The following is a 21,381-nucleotide window of genomic DNA, read 5'->3' on the forward strand; positions in this document are numbered from 1 at the left end:
GCGAATCATTCTCAGTTTGAAATCCTGTCTGGCTTCATTCGACTCTGTTTTCTTTTTACCGTGGTCTCGGGTTTTAAAGGTTAACACGGGGAGAAACAAATTCTTTCTGAATAACCTCCTACACAAAATGTTCAGTGTCGGCAGACAAAAGCATTCTGCTAGAACTGTGAGTAAAAGGGGTGCACAGTGTGAGGATTGAGGGAGATTACTGTATCATAATAGGAAAGCTGTGGTACTGTACATTCAAAAAGACGGGATAAAAGGAGTAAGTTCAAAAAGTGTTGTACAGTCGTGGGTGCATGCCTACGTAGACTTATGTTTCAAATTCAAATTGGCACTTATCTGCCGATAGTTTTGTTTTTGTTTATACGGCCATTAAAGTGAAGTGTTTATATATTTATTTTAAAACTTTCATCAACTTTTACGTGTGGTATTGGGTTGTTTCAGTCCTTTGAATGCATTCGCTGCGAGTCGCTCCAGATAAGTGTGTCTGTTTAATAACTGAAAATGTAAATGAAGTATTTATCCATGCTTTGTACTTTATCTACATAATGAATGTTTGGCTTATTTGAATACATATTAAACATTCTGCTTGATGCACAGAGTTTTCAAGCTGTAATTATCTGGAAATATTTTTGAACTGTAACTATACAGAGGGAAGTTGTAGCGACAAAGGACTAATTATAAAACTTAAAAGCACATTATAGTTTGAAGGCGATCGGATGATGGCACCTAATGTCTGTAATCTTTGTGTTTTTGTAAAAGAAATACTACGTTTCAGGACACAATGTGCTCTTAAGGTCTGCACTGTGCCAAGTAGAAATTAAAGACCTGAGAAAGGAAATTCATGATTATTTTATATGTAATAAGATGCTTAAAGAAAATGTGTAATTAATGGGGTGTGACAGCGGTTTAGGCAGGGTATCTAGGAACAGAGGGATGCTTGAAGCATTGCGTGCCAGTGCAATGAGAGCACTGTTTTTTCTAAACACAAAAGGCTACTCATTTACAACTGCACGCCTGCTAGCTGAGTGGTGGGATGATGTAAGGGTTCCTTCACGAAAATGCTAGTCAGTTTTTCTGTGATGTGCTGGCAGAGGCTCTGGAGCTCAGCAGTTAATGACACAGGATGATGACAATATGCACAGTCAGGCGTCACCCAGTGCACGAAACTCCACCAGGGCTCTGTACATTTATGGGTTTAGTGTATTTGTGTTAGTATGTCTCCTCTTTCGCTGCATTGCCCTCTTCACGCTGACATTACAATTCATGTCAGAACAAAGAGCGAGGATAATTCTCTATGGAAGGGAATAACAATGGGCTGGAAAAATGATAAGTCCCACAGGAGCCGTCACCATATTGTTATGAGCATTTGCTCGGAGGAGTGATTTTGTTTTGGTGTCTTCCGTTTTGCACGCTCGCATCTGCTGCTCTTCATTGTCCTTTTGTTTTAAACAAACACCTGTCACAGATATGACAGCGATACTTGTCGGCTCACTTACTGCGGGAGCATCGCTGCAGACGAGCGTGTGTGTGTGGATGAGGTGGTGATGTTCCAGACTATTAGGTTGCCTGTTTTAATTGGACTACCGCTCTTTCTCGGCACCGTGGTGATATGCAGCCAACTGCTGTTTGTAATGATGTACGGTGCACAGTTTGTTTTAGTGTGACAGTAGAGGACTTAAAATGGTCTTAGGAGTAAAGTGAAATTACTCTCACACTGTGAGCTTTGCATATGAGTTGTCCAATAATTATTTCATCCTCTCCTCTTTCTAGCTGCTTCTTTTCATAGTGAAAGGTGAACCCAGTTTGTCAGTGATGAAAAGTACTTGAATGCAAGCACACCGTATGTTCTTTATGTTTTTTGTAGAGGACCTGGATTGATTATAAGAGAGTGATTTCTCAGTGTGAATAAATTGATGGTTTGATTCACTGTTTTGCCCTACAATTATTCCGGCAGATTGCTTTTATTTACTTGACATTTTCTTGCAGTTGCACCTGATGAAATAGCTGTTTATCATTTTGCTTGTTACACTTTTTCGCTATGTGGGCCATCGCATCCCATCATCATGCTTAACATTTTCTCCTCAGCCTCATGAAATCCATAGAGCATGCTTTCCAAAGAGCTTATCGTCTTGTGGGGTTGGGCTTTTCAGTGTCATTCGTGATTTAACTTGACATGGCATGTTGACTAGAATAGTTCTAAGTGTTTGTTTGTTATCCAGCGGTTTGATGTGATCTGTAATGATGTGAAGTAATTCTCTATTCAGTAGTGTGAGATATGACCAACATGGTTATGATTATCATATTTACTGTGATATATGCAACCTTTTAAATAACATTATCAGATGTTAAACTCCCATTGATCCCAGTCACAATGTCAAATGGGCTTTTAGAGTTTAGCAAGTAATGTGTTATACTACTGATCACTATAGCTTTCACTATAGTGACTATAGTTTGTGGTTTTAAATCTGAACCCTGATGCTTCAGTGAGACTTTTTTCAATACATAATGTTATGGAGAGGCATTTAATGATAACATTTGACAATAATTCAACCAAAGTTATTATTTAAAGGTCCAGTGTGTAGGATTTAGGGGGCAATATTGGCCAAAAATGGAATAAAGATATAATAAGTATGTTTTCTTTAGTGAAGAAATCACTTGAAAATAAGAATTGCCATGTTTTTGTTATCTTAGAATGAGCTGTTAATGTCTACATAAGGAGCGGGTCCTTGTCCATGGATCCGCCATGCTGCAGTGCCATGTTTCTACTGTAGCCCCAGATGCCACTGTTTGCAGCCCCTCCACAACAAGCCAAACAGCATCAGAAACTCTGATGTTTTTAATGTGAAGCTGTCTCATTCAGCGTTTTTACCAGTTTCAATCATGTGGGCTGTTTGTTTTGAAGAGGAAGAGACCTCTGCCAATAATTCAGCTGCCTATATAACCGCCTGAGCATCTGGGTCTAATGTTATAAGAGTAGCCACACATTAGGTTAGCAGCCAGTTTGCGATGAGCCGGACAGTGTTGGAAATACTAATTTATGATGTGATACTGCTTTATTCAATGTTTTTACCACTTAAAACCAACAAATGTGTTTGTTTTGGAGAGGAAGAGACCTCTGCAGATAATGTGGCTCCCAGTCACAACCTCCTGAGCACTAAGGTATTCTAACCGGGAGTTCACGTTTGGCACATGGAAGAAGTTTCTGCTGGTTGCAATCCACAATCACAACCACTAGATGCCAGTAAATCCTACACACTGCTCCTTTAAATGATATTATTTTTGTTAGTTAGTAAATCTTTCTTTCATCCATTCTCATAATACAGAAATCAGTGTTTGTAAAGTTAATGTGCCTGTAGATTTATAAATTTCCACTGACAGGGAGATCATTTTTTTAAGAATGAAACCCAAGTTACTGAAATAACATTTTTGTTTATTTTAGCCTTGGAATACAATCAAAGCATAATAATGGGAAAAAACCTCTTCCTTTTGAGAGTGTAGTACAAGAAGTGTTAACATTCAGAGCAGAGCATCTGACACAGGCCACCTGTAGGCAAAGATTTATTTCCAGGTGTCACAAAGGGAAATGGGAAGAGCTGCAACAAAATTGCTTCTTTTAAACCTCTCATTGCTTGTTGAGAAACACAGCAAGTCTTGACAACTACTAACTATTGATGTAGGACAGGCTCTGTATATGCATGGATAAGTAACAGTGCTTGAGCAAATTCAGTTTTATTGGGTTTTATATTGTCGTTATTGCTTCAAGCCTCAAAAACGGATTGCAGGTCGATAATTGCTGTACTACTTTTACCGAACAAGCCGACATATCTCTGTTGTTGCAGCATAATGGATTCACCTCTTCCTGATAAACCAATAACCTTCTTATCTGAAAGCATTTTCGTTATCATGATGCCAATAGACTTACTTCTTTGGGGGCTGGAAGCAGTCTTGTTCCAGCGTGCAGTTGAGAAAATAACACACCGTTAAAATCCCCCAAAAGTACACCTTTAAAAAGAAACACTCCTGCTGTCACATAATGGGTTTCTCCGGTTGGGAAATCCGAAGCATACATCTTATTGTATCTGCAGACTCTCAGCAACATCATACATTCAGCTCAGGGACTGTGGATGTACGGAAAATAAACTGGACACTTAATACTTGCATGCAACGTGCAGCGTCCCAGCTTTGCCTGGATAAGGATTGCTTTCTAAGAATTGCTTTGCCTTTTGTTTGTTGTTGTGTCTCTGTCCTCTACAGGCATCGTGGACTCGGCCAGAACAACACAAGGTATTCTAAATGCATGACTTTTTTCCTACACCCATCCATCTTTCATGTCAGGGGAGTCTAATTCAATTCTGGATGGACGCATATCAAAATTCCCGATCAAATGAGGGTCAGGGAGAGTATAGACCCTGAGAAAGATGCAGAAGCCAAACAGGCCTGTCCGTCTATATCTCTTTGTTTCACTTGTTTGGTTCCCATATAAACTTAACATGCAGCACTTCAGCCTGTATCTCTTTCCTTTAAGACCTTTAACCTAGTCTGCAGAACATAAGTAAATGCAAGACAAGATTTTTGTTGATAATTCATAGATTAGATGCATGATTCTGTTACATGCAGTTTCAACCTGTTTTCTCTCAGAAGAGGTTTCTGTCGAGGTAAAACTCTCCTCAGATCTCTCCATCCTCCCACCCACATCTCCAGATCTCACTTGATCCGCTGCCAATTCTTGATTATATCAAGATGTATTTTTGACATCAGAAAATGGTTTATTATAGTTCTAATTTGCTGGACCAAAGATGAATGAAGATGTATGCAAGAGAAAATGAAAGATGTCTTTGTGCAGCAGCCCAGCGTGTCAGAGCCAGGGACTGTTCCTGATAAAAAGTGAAAATTGGCAAAAGAAAGAGCTGCCTTCTTGAGCTTTCCTCCAACTTACTAAACTACCAAATATGTGTTTTACATATGTGGGAACACTGGTGAGAAATACAACTGTGTCATATCCAATATTAGTGCTGAGTGCACCATGCTAGAGGAGAGTACAGATTCATCTTTTTGGGCTTACAAATGAACAGAGATTTCTGCTCTCACAAAGTGTGATGTCACCGATCAGCCCATCACTGTTTCAGGTGCAAGATCAAATATTAGGCTTGCCATTGTTATTTATAATTTCTTACCATTTGACAGGAAATGAATGCATATTTTTAGACCCTTCGGTTCCTCAAATAGCCTCGCTATTTTATTTTCAAATTGCAGGGAGCTCTGCACATCAAGAGAATTGGTCTTTTCCTTTTACTCCTCTGTGTGATAGTTTTGAGGATGATAATGTGTTTTTTTTTTGTTTTTTTTCCATTTCCTGTTTCAAACAATAAGCAGATATTGACATTTCGGCATGCCTTCATTTAAAGCACCTGTCTGTTATTACAAAAAAATTGTTATGAAAAAAACGTATATCACACTACTCAAAGCAGATTGTGAGGAAGAGTGTTTCTCGACGAGCACATGTTGACACTAATTACTAGGTTTGTGTAAAACTGTGATGTACACATGGCTGCGAGGCATTTTTGTGCATCAGCAGTGTTGTTTTTCCCACAGAGAAGGGTTAAAATGCATTATTTTGAACATTGGATTAGTGATCAGCTGTACAAAATAAAACATGAAACAGAGAATCCAAGTTACCTAAGCTTCCCAGTTTTCCAAGAAGGATAAAGATAATCCAAAGCATGTTGCCACTTTTTCTTTAAACAAGAGAAGACAGGGCTTTAAAAACAGACTTATGCCATGTTATTATTTTGTCAACCATACTTCAGTTAACTGTTGTCTCACAAATTATATCTCAGACGCACATTTGCAGCACATCTGTGGTTTCAGGTTGTGAGTGCATTAGTTTACGTTAACGATCAGGCAATAATCATTTTCAATTGCTGACATACTGATACAGGTTTAAGTCTACCTGCACTGTGATGCGATCAGTGTGTCTCGGAAAGATATCCCATTAGAAACCACACAGGGAGGAGAATGAGCAGGGGGCAGTATGAGTATGCTGAGCATGTTTGTTGCAAGTGTGTAGGCAGCTGAGTGTTCATTTGACAAGCCGCGGAAGGGAAGGTACATTCAGGGGGAAGGTGCATTTGTATGCTGGACCAGTTAAGATTTGGTGAGACATGAGTTTAACATGTCCTCAGTGCATTCTCAATTTTATGCTCTGATGTTCCAGCAGTGTCTCTCTCCTCTGCTGGTGAAGCTGCAGAGGCTGTTGGAGAGCTCCGCTGTCAGCTCGGTCTGATTTATTAGAGGAGCTTCTGTCTCAAAGTCTTTATTCTCTTCCCCCATCTGTTTCATAGCAGGTTTTCCCGTAGACATGTAAAGTGGTTTGTATCACTTTCTTAAAGGCAGGAGAGTCAACAAATAATGGATGTTAAATACGGATGTTACGGATAGACAACCGCTCTGGCACATTGTGCATTCATACTGAAAATCCATTGTTATGAAACATTAATGAATCACAGCATTAAATTGCAGTGAAGACACCATTTTCCTCCAGCAGATGATATTCGTTATGGGCTTCATATGGGGAATGAGAGGCTGTAGAGAAACCGTCCATATGTTCTGGCTTTGGTGACATTTTGATGTTGCGTTTGCCAAAATGTAGGAGCACACAATTAAAAAGGACTCAATACTGAAGCATACTGACTAACTGGGCCTTAGTGGTGGTACATAGTGTGGCATGTTGCACAGATGCAGGAGTCAGCAGCAGTGCCACAGGGGTCGAGGCAGAATGCTTTCTGCACAGGGGTCAGAATAAAAGGGTAGTGTGTTATGTAAGTGTCTCCCTGGTCCTGCTACCCGCTATGCATAATGAATGCCCCAGACATGCTTTGTCTATTGAATTTGAATACAAAACTAACGAGGGTTTCTCTTACATGGCTGCCCAGACTGGGCCCTAATTCAATATGTGTAAAAGCATCCGTGCCATTGTTTTGCCTGCAGCTTGGATCAAAGCCATGAAAGCGACCAATAAAGAGGCTTAGATATTCAGTTCTGCAGCACCTTGGAAAGGGAACAATTCACAAAAACACCAAAGCTTACTGTATAAAAGGATGCTATATAAAAACACGTCCATGTCCCAAATCCATAAAATAAACAGGACGTATTAACTTTGAGATCTGCTGTGTACAGAGGAAAATCATCCAGAAGAAAGTTAACATTTGCTTCGCCATTAGCAGCATTAGTGTACAGTTAAAGGAGTTGTATGCAACTTTCAGAGCATATCTATTATTCAGAGTCTGAACCAGGATTGCCTGTACACGGCTCTCGACATGGAGGTGGCTAAGCTGGTGGTTAGCAGCTTACATGACTCCCTGAAATCCCAGGGTTTTGCTAGGGGGTGGCTCCTTATGCTCTGCGTCACGCAGAATGTGTGCCTGGTACGTGATCTTGTTGGCTCACATTGGGTCATCTCATCGCTTTTTGGATAAACTAGCAAGACCGTAACCTAAAAGAGTTGTTTATTGCCTAATCTTTAAACCCGCAGGGGACCTCACACCTAACCTAACTTTTTGTGATCATCGATTTAAAAGATATACTTAGATTTTTGCTCCTTGTACTGCCGACATGGCTGTGACAGAGACTAGACTTCCCTACAGATTTTCAAATGACTTTTACCCGACTGCTGAAAAATATATACAACTAAATAATGCTTAAATTTATTGACAGTAAAATGGACTAAATTATGTCCATCAACAAAATTCTTCTCAGACTAGGGGTCTGTATTCAGATATCAATGTAGAATATTGCATAAATAGATGCCCAGCTCGCTTGTTCAAAACTAACTCAAGTCACCCCCCATCTTGGGAAACTTACGATCATGTACTCAGAGCACTGGCTGAGCAGGATTGAAACAGTTAGGGGTGCACAGGGGAGAAGTTTGGATAGTGGGTTTTTGCCAGATAGCCCTGTCTATTTATTTGAACCCCTTTATTTTTTCATAACCTTAATACAAGAAATCAGTTTCTAAAAGAAAGCCCTCCAGGCAAACTTCTCCCAGCAGCTCTCGGAGCTCGCCAAAGTGTGCACTACTATGCCCTGCAAAACTCTCTGTTTATAGGGGGTCCCAGCAGCTTTCAGTGCTAACAGGGCAAACAGGATTGACAGCGGCAGTAGTGCTGACACACAACAGGTTGGGCATCATGCCTCTGTGACAACACCGCTCTGCCACTGTGAGTTAGGATGGCGTTATCAGCAGTAACCTAGCATAACTGTCGTGTGAGAGCATTGCACAGGGGCAGTAATTAGCTAGCCAAAGGGATACACATACAGGGACTCACATGCACTAACTTGCACTCGCTGCTGGACCGTCTACCAAAACAAAGAACAGAGAAGCTCGGGTTACAACACACACAGACAGATTGCGATTTAATTCTCTGCTTAGGAAGCCATTACTCCACTATATCATTGCATAGAAAATAGTTGTTTTTAGCTATATTGATGTTCTGAATGTCATATACAGCACCTTTTAGTTAAGGAAACTAAGGCTTAGGATCTGCATAATACATGTTTTAATTAGTAACATCCCATTTGGGAAAATGGTCCTTCAAAAGCAGAAATTTGGTCTGTCTGAAACTGCACACCCACAGTTTAGTGTCACATGACATCAGCCGCCACAACAACACAGAGTTGTTGACCCTGAAGGTCAGGAAGCCACTTATGGTTGGATGTTGTAACTCTGCATATCAAGTTAATGAAACCAGGTATCTCTCAAGCAGGAAGGTCATTTACACATCTCATTAGCCAGCTGTCTGTTGTTATTCCCCCGGTTTCAAATGTTATGTGACTTGGCATGTGCCCTTCATTACTGAAACTGGGGCATGTGCTGGATGTGGGTTCAGAGAGCATTGCAACGAACAACATGCAAAAAAACACAAGTGATTAACTTAAACTATTATTTTACCAAAAAAAAAAAAAAAAAAGTCTGATTGTGTGCAGTGACACTAAGCCCCAAATGTACTCAACATAAAAGTGCAAGTGTGGCATGTACGGTAATGCTCTGCTGTCTCATGCATCAGCATATTTCACGAGTTGGTAAGCCCTACGTGAGAAAAGCTCTTGATGGTTTCTTGTGCCTTCTGTCATCTATTATTGATAAGCTCCCCCTGTTCTGTCAACTGTGTCCTTATGTTTCCACGTCTTTACAGAGCACAGTGCCTTTTTCATTAACGTAATGTCTCCTCTGCTCATTAAAGGCAGGCATTCTGAAGCTTTTTTTTTTCCAGGTCACACATCTTTTGACAGAAATGTGCTCTGTAGATATAGACGTGCAAAATGTCAATGGAACATAACTGATGTGATTGGTTTGGTTTTTTTCCTAAACCAAGCTATTTTCTGCTCCCATTTAGAGTCTGGATGGAAATGTAGTGGTGAGGAGTGATGCTCGTGTGTCCTCCCTCACTCTGAAGTATGTCAAGTATACAGACGCGGGTCAGTACCTCTGCACGGCACGCAGCGCCATTGGAGAGGATGATAAGCTGGCATATCTGGAGGTCCGCTGTAAGTATTTCCTCTTCTCTTAATATAAGTGTTTTGGCCTACAAAATGAGTACACCGTAGTAAAAGCAACTTGCTAGTCATCCATCCTTTTTAATGGAACAAAAAAGGCATTTCCTGATCACATAAGGGCTTTTGAATCCACATTTATTTAAACTGCACATTGTTCAGGCACTGTTAAAACCATAAACTGTACAAAATGATGGACATGGTTGCAGTGACATCACTGGTTTGTGGTTTAAGCTTGGCATTTCTTCCATCACAATCTGTTAATCCGGGCATTTTAGCATGGGTATTGGGGTGTTGACACGGAGCCAGCCTCAAGTGGCCATTCAAGGAACTGCAGTTTTTGGCCCTGCAGGTTGCTGCTTGATTAAAACCACAAAAAAACTAAAATGTTTTACATGCATTTCTTTGACTAGATGCCCCTAAGATCCACGGTGCAGTGGCAGTGTACACATGGGAGGGAAATGCTGTTAATATCAGCTGTGAGGTCATGGCTCATCCCAGTGATGTATCTATTATATGGCTGAGAGATGGACTGCAGCTCCCCAACTCAAACACTACCAACATCAAGATCTTCCGGAGTCCATCAGCCAGCTACCTGCAGGTACACACACACACAAACCTCAATTTACAGTTCATAAAGTAAATGTACACATATACACATCCCTCCATGTGCACACACACACACACACACACACACCCCTTGTGTCATCAAGATTTTATGAGCATAGACTGGAAGTGAAGGGGTTTTCTTTCAGCTCCATTGTGGGTGAAAAAAAAAATCCAATGAATAATTCAGCAGCAGGAAAGCTCACAGCAACAAATAAAAATAGGCTACTCTAATGGACAAACAAAAAGGTCACCTTCAGAGTGTTTGACACACAAGTTTGTTCATCTGTTTTGGTACACTGCCCTTCATATATTTGCCTCTTCTTGTTTTTTTTCTCCTCCAGATAACCCCCGAGTCTGAAAATGACTTTGGGAGCTATAACTGCACTGCTTCAAATGAGATGGGCACCGAGGCCAAGGAGTTCCTGCTCATTCCGGCCGGTCAGTTGTGACTCTGCGATTCATTTCGTTGTTTCGAATTTATGACGCATAAATATTCAGCAGTTAAGGTAAATTTCATTGTAGCACATAAATTAAATTACAAGGCTTTTCCTGGCTTAAGGCTTCAGGAACAGATTTTTCACCCATATTCAAAACACATTAGACCAAAACATCTACCACAGCGTAAGATTACACAGAGCCGTGTTTGTTTAGATGGATGATAGATTTAGATGAAAAGGCGACGTAACCAACACTGGATAATTTAACACTCCTTCCCTCTGGTTGTTTAGAAACTACAGTGGCTCTGAGGATTTCACTTAGTGTTAAAAGAAAGGCAAAACAGAATATATCCAAGAGTTTAGTGTGTGTGCTATGAATTAAAAGACAATTTATCAAAGTTACAACACTTTTATTGTAACATCAACATACCACCAGCTGACAAAGACCAAAGACTGTGTATTCACCAACACATTAGACACATGGAACAGAGAGCAGAGCGATAATGGCACTCTTAAGCCACAATACTGAAGCAAATGAATTGAAAACGCCACATTCTTCCCTTGGAGCAGAACATGGGTAACCCACAGTAATCACAGTGTGCCTTTTCATTTCGAAGATCAAAGCAATTCACTACAGATCTGTGCTCACACCGTGAGTGTGTGGATTCAGGACAGCCACCAGTGCTCTGATATGGCCAATCTCAGTCATTTAAACAGTTAAGCTATTGTCGTTCTCTCTCAGATAGAGAGTGCAGTGATGGGTGAAACAAAACTTGCTTGTTTAGATCATGAAACTTGTCTAATGTAAATGAGGATTTAATTGTCAAGTATGTACAGTACAGGTCAGACATTTTCTCTACAAATCTAAAATTTATTGGTGCATAGTAATCAGAAAAGGCATCTCCTCCCATACAGCTGTTTACAGTTTTTGGGGTGTTTACGTTATATAGAAACATTACGTTGTGCTTTGCTGACTGCAAGGTGTTAAATGCATCTTAAGTCTTTCCTTTTCCAGCTCAAAGGTTTATCATAATCAAAATCTCTCAAAGCTTCAGCTTTTTTAAAAGGTCCAACAAACAGCTCACTTTTTTTCTGTGGTTGTCTTCGTGCTGTTATCATCATTAAAGGCTGACTTGAGATCAGCTTGTACTTGAATCTGTTTGTCGTAGCAGCATTTTAGTGTTTTCCCTTCCTTTATTTATATTTTCTGTATGCAGTGTGCAGCATTCAGTGCCTGAGAACAGCATTGATGTCACAAATCATACAATTCTTTACAAAGCCAGAGCAGTTTTTAGATGCATTTTGGATTGTTAGGAGCTGTGAGCTCAGTCTGTTAGTGTAATGGAACAGTGGAGTCTGACAGCGTTGGCGTGCTGCAGTCTTACATTTTTTGTTGCAATCACACTGCATTTCCTTCCTTTACCAGAGGTGCCATCAGCTCCATCCATCAGTGAGGTGAGACCCTTCTCCACCACGGCACAGATTCAGTTCGAGGAGCCAGAATCCACCGGAGGTGTTCCTGTCTTGAAATACAGAGCAGAGTGGAGGGCTCAGGGCAGGGGCGGCTGGGTGCACCGAGTCTATGACGTCCAAGATGGTGAGAGAAGAAAACAAGAAAAAAAATGTGTTGATGTTTTGGGGAAATGTGGATTTTTTTGGGGGGGGGGGGGGGTTTAAAGGATCTCAAGCAAATTGTCATCAATAGCTAACAACATTACTTATGTAAGGTGAAGGTTTTTGTTTTGTGTCAACACTGAGACACAGAACATTGCATTAGACACGTTATTTTTTGATCATTTTACTTGTGAATTTTTAAATGTTTGGGATATGGAGATACATGGACAGAGATACATATACATACATGAGGATGCATGCTGATATTTAAAGGTCCAGTGTGTGGGATTTAGGGGTTATATTGGCGGCGGCATGGTGGTGTGGTGGTCAGCACTGTCGCCTCACAGCAAGAGGGTTCCTGGTTCGATCCCGGTTGTGGGAGCCTCCTCTGTGCGGAGTTTGCATGTTCTCCCCATGTCAGCGCGGGCTTCTCCGGGTACTCCGGCTTCCTCCCACAGTCCAACAACATGCAGACTGGGGACAGGTTAATTGGTGACTCTAACGCCGGATTTCCACTGGATGCGTGTCCGTTGCGGAACGGCAGCGCTGGTTATCCGCTGCGTCAATACCCACCGGCTGCGTTTGCTGTGCGGAGCGGTGCAGCTCCGCTGGAAGACATCTCTGTGCACTGCCGTGATTAATATCTCCTCGTCCATGGTGTTAACGGGGTGAAATGACGTCTGAAAACCTCTGACCTGTTGACTTCAGGCCTGCCTCTGCCCATTATGTAGTTTTCAAGGTGTAGTGCAGGGAAATATGATCCGCGTGAACACTGTGTATTTTGTTTTGAAAACTAACCGGATGTTTTATCGTGTTTCTGTGCACGGCTTCCTGCCCCACACGATCTGCTCTGTGCTGAATTGCTGCGTTGTGCTCCGGCGTCCGGCAAAAATAGAAGTCCTGCATATCTGTTGCGGAGGGCTCCGGACTGCCGGAGCTGTGACGGAGCCGGAACGCAGCACAGCCGCAGCCGGTGGAAACACACACATTGACTAGGATTGAATCCTATCGGCTCCACTGCCGTGCCGGAGCGGAGACGCAACCAACACGCATCTGGTGGAAATAGGCCGTAAATTGTCTGTAGGTGTGAATGGTTGTCTGTCTCTATGTGTCAGCCCTGCAATAGTCTGGCGACCTGTCCAGGGTGTACCCTGCCTCCCAGTGTCAGCTGGGATAGGCTCCAGCCCCCCCCCCACAACCCTCAAGAGATGGATGGATGGATTGGCAGAATATTTTCTTTAGTGTATAATCACCTGAAACTATGAATTGTTGTGTTTTTGTTATCTCAGAATGAGCCTTTTATACCTACAAAAGGAGCAGGTTCTTGTCCATGGAGTCCACCATGTTGCACTGTTATGTTTCTTCAGTAGCCCAGAACGGACAAACCAAACACTGGTTCTAGATAGGTTCAATCATGTTAGCCCCTCTGTGACGAGCAGTGTCACAAAAACATGTTTTTTTAAAGCTAAACTGCTTTATTCAGTGATTTTACCGGTTTAAATCCCTCATCTGTTTGTTCTCGAGAGGAGGAGACCTCAGAGGATAATTCAGCTTCCAGTAAAAACCTCCTGAACAATGAACACTGAAGGAATCCTAAGTGGAAGCTCATGCTTTGCACATGGGTTAACTTTCAGCTCATTGCAATCTGCAGTTCTCACCACTAGATGACACTAAATCCTACTGACTGCTCCTTTAAAAAATAACCATATCAATATTGTGATTGATTTGAAATATATCAGTCAGAGCTAATGTGCATTCACACTGCTGTAGAAATGATATTCCTTTGTTGAGGTCAACATTACATTTAATTTCTAAAAGTTTGCAGATACCCTGAATGAAATTAAATGTTTCCATGTATCACTTTTATTATGTAGTGTTACATGACAGTAGAAAAACTAAATGAAAATTGTGAGATAAGCTAAAGCAATACATGACTAATTGAGTAAATAATAGCAATGTTATTTAAAACTTGAATAGGCATGATTAATGATATATAGAAAGTAATCCAAATCCCGAAAGTAATCTATAAATGATGATGACGGCTTTGAAACAGCTGTCAGTTATTTCTGTGTCTGTGTGTCTCTGGGTTTAGACCTTTTAGACCATCTCTAAATAGATTTATCTGTTTAAACATTGTCGGAATCAAACGAGAATTGAGCTAATCAGTGTTTACTCGCGACGGAATTAATTATGCATGTATTGTTTGAACTGGGGTTGTGTTTGTTTCACCGCTAATCAAAATTATCAAGGTGTTCTCAACAGGGATTGCACTGCCTCTGATATATTGTAACAGGCTACACCAGCGAGGCGACCATCACAGGCCTGAAGCCAGATACCAGCTACGAAGTGAAGTTGTCAGCCATCAACGGCAAGGGTGAAGGTGAAAGCAGCCCCGCTGAGTTCTTCAAGACGGAGCCTGTCCGTAAGTGGCACACGTTGCACGCTATAGAGCTTTTATCACACCTTTTTGACCCCTGTCTCTACAAACATATTATCTGAAGTCTTCTCTTCTATGTCTAGGAGTATGAAGTGCTTGTCCATCCCATTAGTGAGCTTAAAAAAGTCACCGAAGTGTAGTCAGCTGCTGCACAGCAACACACAAGTTAGCACTGAGGCTTTTTAGACAGTGTCACAAAAGCTTCCAACAGTGTCTTCTTTTCAGTTGAAGTCTGGCCTCCTCCAAGTTTTCTGTTTGTTTATTCAGGAGTAAAACTGACAACAGGAAGTAACTCACTGACCTTGTTTTGTTTATTTAGGTTTTCCATGGAGGGACCCTGAAATCTAAGAATTCAGGAAACATGTTTGTCATCAAGTCCCACTTGTTTAGCACCATGCTGCTATTTCACACATTAAATTGCACTCTGATTTCATCACACAGGTCGCACTTGGATGTGATTGCATAATTATTTAGAATTCACAGATTTGCTATATTTTGTTAGGCTCATTATATGCTTCAAACTATGAATTAGAATATGAATCAGTGTTATTCCTTAGGTCTTTAAATAGCAGCCCTGTAGTGAATCTTAAACCCATAATTTAGTGTTTAGCCCCCTCTGTTGGCTGCATGTTTTTGGAAGTGAAACTGCTTCACCCTGTTGGCTTCACATTGAATGTGCTTTTTGATTTTCACTGTTGGCCATGATTCAGTGTTGTCTGCATGCTGATCATCTCCTCCTCAGTTCATTTTTTAATTTCAATCATCCATTTTTTTCATCCGCTTGCTCACCTGTCTGTTATATTCATCAGGCCACACTTACAAAAGTAAGTGCTTCATTTCTTTTTGCTTACCATGTATTAGGTGCTTTGAAATGCTATTCATCAGTATTAAATTGGAAAAAGACTGCTAAAAATAGCTTCTCTGTTATTGATTTAATCCCACTCATGTCAGCGCATCAAAGATAGATATTTTGTGATTGGTACATTTTCATTAATATGCTTCTAGGGCATCATCTCAGCTTTGTTTTAATTTCACTGTCTCTGTTTTTATTGGCATCCAAAGTCATGGTAAAATCAATAAATCAGTGTCTGTTTTGTTATTAAAAACAGCATTTTTTAAATTTACTATTAATGTTTATTGATATTTTAATAATTGCGGAGTCAGGACTAAGACAGCACATTTTACCATTTTGTTTATTACACTAAGCAAAAATTGTTTGATGTCCATTCAGTCAATAATTAAAAACCCATGAGAACAACTGCCGTACATTTGCTGGAATATTTTTCTTGAAATACAATTGTTTTTTGTTTTTTTTGACACCTTTGAAGCTGTGTCTTAAAACAGCCTTTCAGTTTCATGTGTGCTGCCTCTATCTCATTCTAACCTTAAATGTGGCAGTCATTAAATAAAATGTTTTGCTTCCTCTTGCTTCTCGCTAAACTCTCCAGTGAAGTGTTATTACAGAGATTTAGGTAGTTATTTGTGCAGACAACTGATTCTGATTGCCTGATAACTTCTCTTTTATGTCCCTAGACGGCATTTTTCATTTTTTCACCGAAGACACAGGTTTGTTCTGTAGAGAGGATAATAGACGATTAGTTTTTCCAGCTGTAGCTGTTTCTATCCCGGCAGGATAACCCCATCACCCCTACTGATTAGCTGCATTTATAATAACTTGAAAGCTTAGCAAAGTGTGTCTTTTTTTCCAAGAAAGTGTAACCTTGAGTAGCCTGATTATAAATGCAAACTCCTTTCTTGTCTGTTACCTGTAGATTTTATCTAGCTCACATTGTTTAGTTGACAGCTGAGTTATCCGAATATGAATATTTATATAGTTGTTATTGAATTGATTGGCTAAATGACACTTTTATGAATTAACACTAAACCTCTGCATTTCAAAAGCTGCACGTTTCCCCTCTGGCTCCAGCTATTTGGTGTATTTTGGGGATGTTTACTATTGGATTAGGCCCCTCAGCATTGATTATTCACTTACCTTGCAAATTATAAAGTCCCTGAAGTGAAAAGGATAAAGCTGTTCGATGTCTGCTGCACTTTTCACATTGAGAACCCAAACAGATACATTTCCGTGCTCTGTTGTTGTGTTTATTTATGCGAAAAGCTCCACGTTTTGTTTTAGTTTGTCTCTAGATCATTTACAGGTTTTCTTTGTCCTCTACCTGTGTTCTGTCTTTCATGTCCTTCTTTCCTCTTTCAAACCACTCACGTGTCATTTCATGTGACTGTGACTGTTGTTTGGCATGCATGGTTCTGACGATCCCCCTCCACTCTGCAGAAGGTAACTTACTGTCGCAGATTTTTTTGAAAGACGACCCCTCGCTTTATAATTGAAGAATCCCACAGTAAAACAACACAGTAATTGCTTCTATGCAGTCATGTAATACATGTCTACCTCAATCCCATTAATCAATCATGTAGACATTTGCCTCAGCACGATAAATGAGAGAGAGCCAGAGCTGTCTTTGTGGTAATATATAACAGTCAAGAGTGTTTAATATCACCATCACACGGATGGTATTGATAGCCCGCTACCTAAAGGGATGTTACCTCTCCTCCTTTTAGGATGTGTTCATATAAATCAAGTTTGTAATAAACGCTGTTTCCTCTAACCACTGGAGATTCACTACCCCTCGTACCTGCAAAAAAACTGCCCCTACCAGCAGTTTGCTCTGGTTCTCAATCAACAGTTATTCATGCTGAGAGCAATAGCTACCCTGTGCATTGTGTCCACTGTATTTATCATGTTTAACTTTAGGCTGCATTAAAGCCTACATCAACTAACTAAGAGTGCTTTAACCAGGGTTTTGAATACAAGCAATATTATGCGTCTTAGTATGAACACTAACCATTATGCACATTTTTCTTGCTCTCTGTTTGTAAGTAATATGTTATTTATTTAGCTATTTTCTAAGCCAGAGTTACAAAGGGCTTCACAAAAGGAAGATAAAAGCAATCGAATAACTGTTTAAATTAAAGACAAGCAAGTGTTGTTAAAGAACAAGAACAAGCCTGGGCAAGGAAGCATCACATGCTTTTGAGAATAAATAGGTCTTGAAACACTCAGAGTTTGCTGATCTGACCCCCAGAGGGAGAGCCAAATGGAGCCAAATTGCTGAACACTTTAAAAGTAATTGGAAAGGTTTTGATTTCAGCACCGTAGCTCTACAGTAGTTAGTAATAAAGCAGCAGAAAATTAGAGCAGTTGTAGATGGGCTACAGCTTCTTTGCCTAAACAAGAATAAGATGCATCACAACAGACAAGACAAGGCAAAACAATTAATGATTTCTTCAAGCGGTTGGAAAGAAGAGGCAGCCTTCTTTGGCACTGTCTCTTAATTAAAAAATAACAGGATTAAACAGCTGACTTACGATGCTTCTTAGAGTTCAGTTGGGAATGAAAAACTGACCCCTTTTATTTCTGGAAATGTAGGTAGAGGCCTATAGTGAGAAATCCAATTTTGTTTTAATTAAACTGCAGAGAACTTTGAGACATCCATGCACTGATCTCGTTCAGCTTAAAGTTTTCAAGGTTTTAGACATACCTAAAGCTGGACATCATCGATATAGCAATGATAAAAGTGAAATTGACAGATAATATATCCTAAGGGGAGAATAAGATGGGTCCCAGACTTGACCCCTGAGGAACTCCACAGGTCAGAAGAGCAAAATCAGACTCTTTGTCTGTAATGGATACAAAAAAAATAGCAATAAGATATATTAATTTGTTGTCTTACAGTTTCCATCTGATACAGTTCTGACTTTGACTTTAGTGTGTTTAAACATTGATTGTGGAAATCAGTTTGAGATGGTGAAAACATAGTTCAGTGCATTACAAGTAAGTTGTAAAGCACAAAAAATTCACCCCGTGGTTATCTTTATAGTTAAACCTATGTATTATGATGTGAGATGCAAATTCTGCATAAACATTTCAGTCAATGAGAAATAACCCTTTCCCTCTGAAGTCTTGTGTAACACTGGGGGAATGTCACTCAGCAACTCGGACTGAATCAGATAAGCATGTGGCTGTGTGTCATTTGGTAATTAGCCTGACTTGAGACATACCATCTTGAGGCAAGCGATTAAGGAAGGGCAAGTAACTTAAAAGGACAACAAAGACGTCAGTTTCAAAGACTTTTATTTCTAATCAAGGTTTTCTTTGTTGCACAATTTTAAAGGTACTGATGGAGTGACAGAATCTTCTCCTAATAAAATGACCCTGTAGTTCTCTGCATCTTTTCCATGATTAAATGACCTCTATCATGCTCTTATGTGCCTTTAGGGAATCCGAATCCTCCTAAACTCCAAGGGGCTCTTCAACCCAAAGGCAACTCCCTCAAAGTCAGCTGGATCAAGCAGGACGATGGTGGCTCGCCCATTTTACATTATCTTGTCCGCTTCAAACCAGTAAGTATGGCGATTAGAGCAGAAATGATTCGTCTGTGTCTTCTGAAGCAATTACTGTGATGACTAATAACTGATCTTTAAATAATTTTTTAAGCAGAGTGCCAAAAATTCCAGGTTCTGGCCTCTCGAATATGAACATTTGCTGGTTTTGTTAGTCTTTTATAATTGCTAGCTGGATATCTTTGCATTTTTTCTGGAAATTTTTTTGTTTCTGTTTGTTTTTTACCAATTTTCTGGCATTTTATATACCAAACAGTTGATTCAAAATCATTATTTAAATGTAAAAAGTGTGGTCTAATTCGGTCATGTTCAAGCCTCCATGTTAATTCATGTTGTTCTAAAATGATAAGGTGATTAATGGCTAAGTGAATCTGAAAATTAACCTGCAACTACTGTAATATGATGTGCACTTAAGCCAGTTTTCAAACAAAAATGGCAAACATTTAGATTTTTTGAAATGTGGGAAGAATCTGCCCTTTTCTTGTCTTACATCATCAGCTGGGTTTCCATCCAGTTGTAGCACAAATTTCAGCCGAATTTTTAGAAAGTCAGCAAAATGAAAATGCGTATTCATGCAGTTTTCCATCCACTGCTCCTATTTAAATATTTGGAGTTGGTTCATCAAGATACGCTGTAGGTGGTGTCGATATTCCAGTTAGGTGCCAGAAGAGGCTACAACGAGATGACGAAATTAAAGGATTGCCAGTCAAACCTCAAACAAAGGAAAACAACAGATGTATAATGACAGAGAGCACACTGGACAAAGGAAATAATGAGTTCACCTATGTGCTCTTGGAAGAGTTCTGTTTACATAGCTGTCTGCATACGTGAGCGTTTTAAAAACCCTCCAGAGACAAAATACCAGAATCTGTTTCCATTGCACTTAGTCACGTTTATCTTTTCTCAAAACACCAACTTTTTCATCACCCCCAAGCATATAACTGTTTTGAGATATTTCTAGATTTCTTTTTAATTCTGGCATTTCCATTTAGGTTTTTTCATGAGCAAATTGAAAATACGCATAAAAAGAGGTTGATGGAAACGCACATATAGTAAACTGTTGGTCGGACCAAACAAGCAAATCTGTGTGTTTGAAAAGGTCACCTCAAGAAAAGATGATGGACATTTTTCATTATTTTCTGATGTTTTATTGACCAAACAATTAGTCAGATATTCAAGAAAATAAAAATGAGATTAATAGATAATGAAAATAACTGTTAGTTGCAGCCCTTAATGTATATATGTCTCTGTGTGTCCTTAGGTACAGGTGTCTGAGTGGAAACCAGAAATCCGGCTGCCCAGCGTCAGCGAGTATGTGATTCTCAGTGGTTTGGATTGGGACACCGAGTACAATGTTAATGTGGTGGCAGAGAATCAGAAGGGCAAGTCAGAGCCAGCTACCATGTCCTTCAGGACGGCCACAGAGCCAGAGGCCATCCCAGGTACCCTCCCGCAGGTCACTCACACTAAACTGGAACTAAACAGCCAGAAACCTGAGGAGCCAAACTCAAAGCTCAAAACCAGAGCGTCACCTTCTATTTTTAACTCACTGGCTCCGAAAGGTGAATGACAACTAAATAAATCTACAGAAAAAATAGATTTCCTGGACAGCGGTGAGCCAAAACTGATTTTCCGGCTGAATTTTCTCACTTTAAAGTTTTGACAGCCCTCGCTAAATGAGCTTGAGTTTGCTCTCTCAGAACTGGGACAGGCTCTTTCCACGGAGGATGAAATGATTTCCTCTGAATGATTGTACTTTTCCTTTAGCTTTGTTTACCGCTAAAATAGCAGCTAGAGTGGTTAGTTTGTCCCTGTGTGGAAGCAGCTTTTAAATTGACCCTTGATAACCACTGATTAACTCGTACCTTGAGGTCTTAACTGCAGCTGACGGTTTTTTTACCAACCGCACAAAAAAACCCCACACAGCTTGTCAGATTCCCTTTAGGTGCTAGACACTGCCGAGTGCTTTGCTGAAACATCGCAACAGACCATTATGTCTTCCTCTCGTTTCTTTTCTAATTCATTCTCCAATCTAAAAGCATTTCCCACTCACCCACCACTGAGTCACCATCTAGTCCACACGGTGTAGTTTTCCCCTTTGTGCTGTGCTTTTGCTTTGATGTGTTGCTGCTTTTTTCTCCCTCCCTTGATACAAGAAATCAGTTTCCTTTTTTTTTCACTTTTGGTTTTCAGACCTGACACATTTTCACTTTCTCTTCCTGTTTTCCCCGCCCTTCTCTTTTTTTCCTCTGTTTCCCTTCATCCCCCTCCCCCACCCTCTTCCTTTCCTTTATTCTCTTTCCCTTT

The 21,381-nt window shown here is 40.2% G+C and overlaps 1 protein-coding gene and 1 long non-coding RNA gene across 9 annotated transcripts in view; one reads left to right on the top strand and one right to left on the bottom strand.

The window, feature by feature from the left end:
• The window catches only part of ncam1b (neural cell adhesion molecule 1b), a 102,517-nt gene that overhangs the window by 65,487 nt on the left and 15,649 nt on the right, over positions 1-21,381 (top strand). For 5 of the 8 annotated variants that reach the window (XM_050067876.1, XM_050067925.1, XM_050067887.1 and 2 more), the window contains 8 exons: positions 4,261-4,290; positions 9,399-9,549; positions 9,969-10,156; positions 10,506-10,602; positions 12,028-12,198; positions 14,509-14,637; positions 18,950-19,074; positions 20,336-20,516. In XM_050067876.1, coding sequence (XP_049923833.1) covers positions 4,261-4,290; positions 9,399-9,549; positions 9,969-10,156; positions 10,506-10,602; positions 12,028-12,198; positions 14,509-14,637; positions 18,950-19,074; positions 20,336-20,516 — 1,072 coding nt within the window. The remainder of the gene's footprint in view (positions 1-4,260; positions 4,291-9,398; positions 9,550-9,968; positions 10,157-10,505; positions 10,603-12,027; positions 12,199-14,508; positions 14,638-18,949; positions 19,075-20,335; positions 20,517-21,381) is intronic. The other 3 variants (XM_050067897.1, XM_050067905.1, XM_050067941.1) reach the window with 1 other exon arrangement.
• LOC126404597 (uncharacterized) lies at positions 10,021-21,275 on the bottom strand. Its single transcript, XR_007571498.1, has 3 exons — positions 21,128-21,275; positions 11,987-12,181; positions 10,021-10,150 (listed from the first exon to the last, which is right to left on the bottom strand). It is a non-coding gene; the product is annotated as an uncharacterized LOC126404597 (long non-coding RNA).

Source organism: Epinephelus moara, chromosome 2 (genome assembly GCF_006386435.1).
Source record: "Epinephelus moara isolate mb chromosome 2, YSFRI_EMoa_1.0, whole genome shotgun sequence".
Taxonomy (NCBI): Eukaryota; Metazoa; Chordata; class Actinopteri; order Perciformes; family Serranidae; genus Epinephelus; species Epinephelus moara.